This window comes from Lepisosteus oculatus, chromosome 14 (genome assembly GCF_040954835.1).
Source record: "Lepisosteus oculatus isolate fLepOcu1 chromosome 14, fLepOcu1.hap2, whole genome shotgun sequence".
Lineage (NCBI taxonomy): Eukaryota > Metazoa > Chordata > Actinopteri > Semionotiformes > Lepisosteidae > Lepisosteus > Lepisosteus oculatus.
In genome coordinates, this window is record NC_090709.1 from 8,455,051 (window position 1) to 8,463,163 (window position 8,113).

An 8,113-nucleotide genomic window follows, 5' to 3' on the forward strand; every position below is an offset into this window, starting at 1 on the left:
TTCAGTCAAAGGTGTGTGTGCAGATCACTGTGATATACAGGCATCAACAAACTGACATACAATATTAAATGTTTAACTGATAAAACCCAAATGAACCAAACCTGAATAAATTAGTGGTGGAAAGGAGTCTTTTTATATAGCAAAAGGTCTCTGAGCCTTTGGTAAGAACGATGGGTATATAACCCATTGACCTCAATATTAGAAATGAATCCTTGAGCACTGCTGTTGTACCATTGGTCCTCAAAAGTGCTGCCATTACCCCCGTCCCATAAAAGCCTAACATTACCCTTTCTTGCATAAACTGTAGAACGTGCCTTCACATTTCAGTTGCAGTTTAATCTATTATCACCCTACTCCCCACTTCATAACCTTCGCTCTTCTAATTCTGGTCTCCTAACTGTCCCCGAAGCCCGTCTACACTGTATGGGTGACAGGGCCTTCTCCTGTTATGCCCCCAAGCTCTGGAACTCTCTGCCCAAGGATAGCAGAGTCACCTTTCCTAAACTCCTTCAAATTCAGACTCAACACCTTGTTCTGGAGAAGAGCCTTTACTGAACTGGTTCCATTCTTTACCACTCTGCTTCTACTTTTCTTAGTACCACCATCCATGGTCTCCTCTGTCTATTGGAACTGTTTTATCCTGTGTATTCTAATTGTAATTATGGCAAGTGCTTTGAGAAGCCACCTTTGGAACATTATATAGAATAGTTTATCCTAAATCCTTGAAGCTTTAATAGGGCAGTGCAGTGGGGCTAAAAATTGACAGTGTTAGTGGGCCAGCAGGATTTGTGCAAATTATAGGTAGTTACAAAGGAAGACTAGAATTCACTTGAAATTCATGACATGGGACACTGAAACAGGGGAGAGGCTTTGTGTAGTAAGCGTTCAGTCTCACTCTACACAGTCTGTGCTGCTGGTAGAGGTGGTTGTGAACACCTGTCTTCCCAGTCATGCTGGGATCTCCAGTCTCAATCCTAATACTCCTCATGACTGTCCAAAACCCCTACTGTGAAACCAACGCCCATAAGACAAGACCTCTGAGATTCTAACTGCATCATTATTCACTGATGATTGTGCACCAGTATTGTTCCTCTGCTAAGGAAGGGAAGGCCTACTTTACACCAAGCCCCTGTTGACAATTCCTTCCTTGTGTTTCTTTTAGTGAGTTTGTGCAGCCTAGAATAGGACACCAGATCTCACCCTTACTGGTCACTACAGTAGCAACTCACACTCCATAAGTACCACCCCTCTTGGAAACGGGAGGATTTCCAGTATATTGAACACCACTGTCTCTCCCCCAGTAAAAAAAAAAAAAAAGTCACACTGCCCTGCCCAAGGAATAGTGCGGCCATCTTCCCCCAGAACAATGCTTTATAACTCCAGCCATTTTCAGTCCTCATTGGCAGCAATACAGGAAGCATTCTTGAAAGGGGGAACCTCCACAAATACGTCCATTGATTAATGGGTCTCACTTCCCTTGAATTCCTCCACCCCATTCAAGCCTATAAACCATAAAGAAACAAGGGCAGGCAGAAGGGTCTTTCACAGCTTTGAGATGTTGCCATTACAAGGCGACTGGAGGCAGGAGAGTTACAAGGGCCAGGCTGGAGCCTTCATTCAGGCACCTGGGGAGGAAGAAGGAGAACAATCCAGCTGAACTGCAGGACACCCACCCCTACAGGAGCTCCTCCTGCCAGACCCTACCTGTCCACTGGCCAACATCTCCAAAGTCCTCTGCTCCCTCCACATCCTCACTGGTGCTCTCAGCATCTTCACTGGAGATCTGAGGGTCTCCTTCCTCATCCTCAGTCCAGTCAGCTCCCACATCCAGAAGAGCTTCTACTGGTGCCACAGCCACCCGACTGCTGGTCACCAGGCTCCTGGTACCTGTGGACAAGCAACACCCAGGATTGAGTGATCTGCTACACCCAGAGACCCACAGTCTACTCATCTACACAGTCCCTTTGTCCAGCATGGGATCATTCCAAAGTTGTCCAAGCATGGTTGTCTCTTGGACAGAGATGCATCCACAAGGGATAGAGAACCAGACCCACCTTCATTCCAGCTGCCAGCACACCTGGACTCACAGCAGGCACAGACCTCATGGTCACCATACAGCTCCTCCCACCTGGAGGAGAGGAGGACAGGTGAGGCCTCCACCTGGCATGTCCCAGAGCACCCTCGGCAGGCTCCTTGCAGAAGTACCTCTTTGCCTCCCTGTTGTAGGTGCAGGACTTGGTCCCTGGTGTTGCTTTAGCAGGAGCCACAGCCATGACAGTGCATGTACAGCTCAGTCACTTCATGCTACAAGAGGGAAGGTCACAGCATTAAGGGATCAAGGCCAATAGAGGGAAAGAGAAGGACCTTCTGCCAGTGCTCTAGGCACTACAGCTGCCACAGTCTGGTTCACATCTAGATCATGGATGGAAAAGCAGACAATGGATCAGTAGAGCAAGAAGGCTGAGCAGCCTTTGAGAGCAGTACCTTCCTGGACAGCTTCTTCTGGAAGTGGAAGGCATCAATTGTGAAGTGGAGCACATCCTTCTGCTTGGAGGGGACAAACCTGGACAGGCAGCCATCTGCTTTGCTGTCCACCATGCAAATGGGGACAAGGACAAGGATGAATCCCTGCAGGCTCTCGGGGCTCCTGCCCACCTCTCTGCCCTGAAGGGGCCGTACCCCAAGTTGTCGATCACAGGGAAATGGGGCTGGGAGTGCTGGTCCGGTTTCTCCGATACATAACACGAGTGGATGTACAGCCTCTGCTCCACTGTGGCAAAGTAGGCAGTGGCCTGGAAGTACATGGGCAGACCCATGAAGTACTCATCCGAAAGAGAAAGAGAAAGAGAAAGAGAAAGAGAAAGAGAAAGAGAAAGAGAAAGAGAAAGAGAAAGAGAAAGAGAAAGAGAAAGAGAAAGAGAAAGAGAAAGAGAAAGAGAAAGAGAGAGAGAGAGAGAGAGAGAGAGAGAGAGAGAGAGAGAGAGAGAGAGAGAGAGAGAAGAAGGTCCTTCTCCTGGCCCACGTGGGGACATAGCCAACCTTGTAGGAGTAGTGGAACCTGCAGGACAGAGGGGTTGAGGGGCATCTGGACACTTTCCCCAGCAGCTTCTCCGCAGCAGCAGAGCCCTGCCTACCTGTTGTAGGACCACTTGACCGGCACAGAGAAGGGAATGAAGCGATGCACAGGTGCACTGGAGGAGGGCGGGGCATAGTGGAGAGTGTTGGAGTACACCAGGCGGCCCTGGACAACCTGCAGGGTCACAGAGGAAGCGATATTCCCAGGCAAGGCAACCCCGACACTAGCTCTACAGCTCACATCGATACACTGCCTGTAGATGAAGACCCACTTACCGATCGCTCAGTGCCGCACTCGTGAAGCCCGTAGATGAAGTAGAAGTAACTGCGTGTGGTTCGGCTGACGCTGCAGTTGCCCAAGGTCACCTCCGATGGCCGACAGCTGAAGCCGAACAGGAGCCGACTGACCCTCACGTACATACTGCTGGAGTCGCACCACACAGCCACTCCTCGGGTGCTTCATCTTTTCCTTGTCGAAGTAGGGCGAGTACGCGTCTCTGGACACGGGAAGGCGGCGGAAGTCGGGAGCCAAGGACCGCGAGTCGTTCTCGCTTGCAGACAGGTCTTCAGAGGGCGAATCTGCCAGGTTCAAATCCTCCGACTGGGCTGCGTCTTCGAGAGCAGGGAAGTCGGCCTGGAGCGCTAATTCCCGAGAGTCCCAGCCAGCCGGCCCGGCGGAGATCAGTGCGGGGAGCCCGGCCCCAGCGCACAGGCACAGCATAAAGAGAAACGAGCGCATCGCCAAATTAACGTCCCGCTAAATTGCTACAAGAGTAAAATAAGTAAACCACCAAACTGTGTTGAAGCAAGAGAGCATAGCGTGTGAATACGGTGACTAGGTTTTTATACTGGCAGGACCTGCTACCGCACACCTGGTCACACTACCGCTCAATCAACACAATCAATTACACACAGAGACCCGGATTGTTCTCAGCGTCTCATTAGAACCTGCTTCCAGTCTGAGGCGGGACTCCGTGAAGCCGCCTGAACACTTTCCCGTGTGTATCTGAGCTTAGCGGAGGAGTTCCACGCAATTTCGACAGAATTAAATCACCCACACGTGTAAAATTTGCTCAGATTAATTTATTGTTCAATTAGTTTCTAATTTCCGAGGACAGTGTGTTAAACTCGCTGTCAGACAGAGTTCGGAACATGCGACACGTCCGTCCACACTTTCTTTTATCGAGGGGGCTGTTCTATCAACATGTACCGCAATGAAAATAATTTTACTATTTTTCATGTGTAATTGCATGTCATATTAAAATGTGTAATACAAGCATTTCTTTGCTTCCCAGTAAAGAAATACTGATCAGCTTTTGACATGATCTGATAATAATTTGTCTGATTTTCCAGAGATTGCTTTTGCTTCGCAGCACTGAGAACCAATGGAAGCCCGTTTCCGCCAGGGAGTAAAAAAAAAACGCACGATGGTATCTCTGAATTGTGACTTAGAATCATAGAATTGCGACCTAAAAACTCAGACATTTGACTTTATCTCTCACATTTGCGACTTCGAAATAGCCCATATTTCATTGTCTGTCCTTTTGTTATTGTAACGGATTCGGGTTCTAGGGCTTGTGCCTTCGCCGCTCCCACCCTAGTTCGTGCCTCACTGTATTGGCTCGAACCCAGGTCTTGCTAGCTAGAACCCGAATCCGTTACAATAACAAAAGGACAGACAATGAAATATGGGCTATTTCGAAGTTGCAAATGTGAGATATAAAGTCGGAGTTGCGAGTTACTAAGTCGCAATTCTGAGTTACTTAGTCGGAATTCTGCGATACATTACTATGTAGGACAAGTTAATGTAGAATCGTTACTATGTCTGTCTCTTGTTTGTATATAAATGAATGTCTTTGACAACTTAATGTTAGTTTTTAATTTAGTTTTACAATGTAAGTCATGCGTTAACATATGCACGACCATACGAAATGTCTCATTCCTAATTCAGCTCCATAGGAGTGAAGCGATTCCTCCTGCTTCTCGTACAACCATATCAGAACAGAAGCCCGTGTCACCCAGCTCTGATTCAAGAGCGACTCGCATCTTCAGCCCTTTTTTTATTCGTGATCCTAATTTTCTTTAGTTATGATCAATATTGAACTTTTTCTAAATAAAACGACAATAATCAAACATGCAGGCAGACTTTTAAAAAGTATTAGGAGGTGACAGGGTGCCCCTTTGGAATAGTTGTCAGAAAATGTGAGAAAAGGAAAGGTACGTAAGCTCTCACACACAGCATTAGAGATTGGCATCTGATTGAAAAAACAACTACCTGTCTCCCCAGCATTTAACGGTGCTGTTGTTTTGATTTTACATATTGTTAACATTTTAATGAATTGTTATAAGATTGATACACAAATCGCTAAATAAGAAAACGTAAAAACCCTAGCTGTAAGCAATTGGCCATTTATATTCCTGAATTTTAAATCCCTGTGTTTTTCTGTATCCGAATGCCTGGTGCAGCTAATTTGAAAGCAGAGTCTACCATTTACTGTATTGCAGAAGCGTATCGTTGCCACCAAGGAAAAAAATCCTGAGTTTACAGGAGTAAAAGAGGAATCAAATGCAAACACCGTTTAGAAAAAAACATACACTTCTCAGGCCTTAACCATGACAAGGATGGGATCTGAACCTAGACGAGCAGAGCACAATGGATTAGCAATCCAAAAAGTGACTCCTGTTTAATTTTCTTTTCGCTTGCTCGATTTGTAATACGCTCCTCAATCCTTACAACCGATAAACAAAACGGCTTCATGTGCCACAGCATTCTGCTGCAGGTACGGTTTGCACCATGTATTAGGCGAACCCGAATTAAATATTTCAAATATGTGAAGAATTTCATGAAACCTGAAAAAAGATCACAGCCAATGTCAGCAATTCAGAGCCTGTAGGCAGCTTCAACAGAACAAAACGATCTGAAGCCGCAATTCTTTCATAGAGTGTATTGTGACACTCTAACCACGTTGTTGCTATTACTGCTACTTCTGCTGCCGTTGGTTAAAACTCTACTCAGCGGGCAAGTAAAGTTGTACAAGGAATAGACTACTTTGAGCCGTCCAAATTCCATTACGTGAATTTAAGCTTTTTTTATTAATAACAGCATTAGTAATACAATGCGTGCTCAGAAACGTTACTTATTAGCTTATGAAGCAATATTGTTTCGACAATTTGCGGTCTTCAAAACGTAAACGCTGAAGTTTTTATACTTCCTTGTGAGCAGATCACCTTTGATTTAGAAAAGGAAAACTTACTCCCCTGTTGCTTTCATTGCAATAGTTGAATCGAGACCCAAGCGCTAAGAAAGCTGAATAACGCAAAAGTCATAAACCCGATTTTAATTTAGATACACATTTTCTAATGCAGCCTTCATTACAAGACAGTCTATTTCTCGAAAGCGTGTAATGTGAAAAAGAGAAAAACGAAAATATATGGATGACAATATTTAAAAGATGAAGATTTTACTTTTGAGAAAACCGCTGGTTTTAGAACTTTGCTGTGCTTCCTGCATCATTGTCAGTGTTATAAACTGGGTGTGGAGGTAGCGATCACTTTGTAGAGCAGTTCATAGACCGGAGCTGTTCAGACTACTCTTCTTATTTCTCAAATGCTTCCATCATTTTTTTCACGCTAGGACGCGAGTGTGTACATGTGCTTGGTTTTCGTTTCACTGATTCTCATTGAAGATTTGGGAATTAACAACGAAGGAATTTAGTTGCCTCGGAAAGCAGAAGGTTAGGTTCACAACGATCTTGAAGACACGCCCATGTAGAGCACAGTGTGTTATTTGTACTATAAAAGACCAAGTGCTCAAAGTGACGTCTGCGTTTACCATTGAAACTTGCTTCAAAGTAAATCAAGACGTATGTCTCTCTCGCTGTGTGTTCTCTTATCTGTCCATCTCTCTCTCCTCTTCTCTCTGGCAGTCTGTGCAGAGTATCTGAAGGGGATGTAACACCACTTGGCAAAGAAGAAAAATTCTCAGAGGCAGAATAAAAAAACATTATTCTCTTCTCAGTCAGATTCACAGCTCAGACTCACACTCAGACAGAAGCTCAATGCTGTACTGCTCTCTATCCTCACAATTCAGAACCAGAAAATATTCAGACAATCAGTACTGCTACATGAACAATATCAGACAGAACAGCCAGGACTCAAGTCACATTTCCCCCTTTTCTCCTTTCTCCCAGCCCTCTTAGAGAAATAAAAGAGCTCCTGGTTCTCCTCTCTGTGAACTGGGCTCAGGGGTCACTGATCTGGCAGCTGTGGGCTCTGTTCCAGGGCAGAAGCAAGAAACTTCAATAAACCCTTTCCAGGACTTCCAGCCCTTCAGTATTACTTTCTTTTATGTATATCAGCATCCAAACATGTTTTTTAAGTGTTTTATAACACAGAAGAAGATCTGTCTGTGTGTGATTCCACACCAGCCCTGGGATTCAGCTGCTCTCACAAGTGTCTCACAGACAGTCTTATAAATGTACAATTAGATGAAGTCTTGTTACAGTTAAAAAGTTAAGTGAAATCATCAGACTACCTATAGAAGTGAGAGCTTGGTGGAAATAAAACCAGTATACACCTCCAGGATCAGGAGTCTGATCCTGCTGGCTCTTTTACTCTGAAGATTCGTGTAAAACCCTTAAAAGTGCTTATTTCAGGGACTCATGCTCGTTCTCTACTGCTCCACACGGGTACGCTTTGTAACGCATTAATCTGTGAAGTAAACTATTTTTTTTCTGTTTAATGATTTTCATTCCTCGGTTTGTCGCTCTCCTTCTCCAACTGTTATAAATCGCCTCTCTTCACAGTCTGGTTTAGTTTTTTGGAGATGTTATATTTGTATGAAAACCAGGAGTCTCCTCCAGCAGAGATGCGTTATTTTTTAAAACTTTTTTTATTAAACGTATAGAATTTACAAATTTAACTACAACCAGAAGATTAAGAAACATGTACAAGAGAAAAAAACACAACAGAAAAAAACATATAACCACCAGAGGTAATGAAGTAAATTATGTGATCAAATTGTATTTTTACATATATC

General features: G+C 44.6%; 1 protein-coding gene across 1 annotated transcript; it reads right to left on the reverse strand.

The window, feature by feature from the left end:
• Window positions 1-3,045: 3,045 nt before the first annotated feature.
• Window positions 3,046-3,679, reverse strand: LOC138242855 (zona pellucida sperm-binding protein 3-like). The gene is made up of 2 exons (XM_069198434.1): window positions 3,352-3,679; window positions 3,046-3,250 (listed from the first exon to the last, which is right to left on the reverse strand). Exons 1-2 carry the CDS (start codon window positions 3,493-3,495, stop codon window positions 3,131-3,133), a joined length of 264 nt encoding a protein of 87 aa, XP_069054535.1. The 5' UTR covers window positions 3,496-3,679; the 3' UTR covers window positions 3,046-3,130.
• Window positions 3,680-8,113: the final 4,434 nt, after the last annotated feature.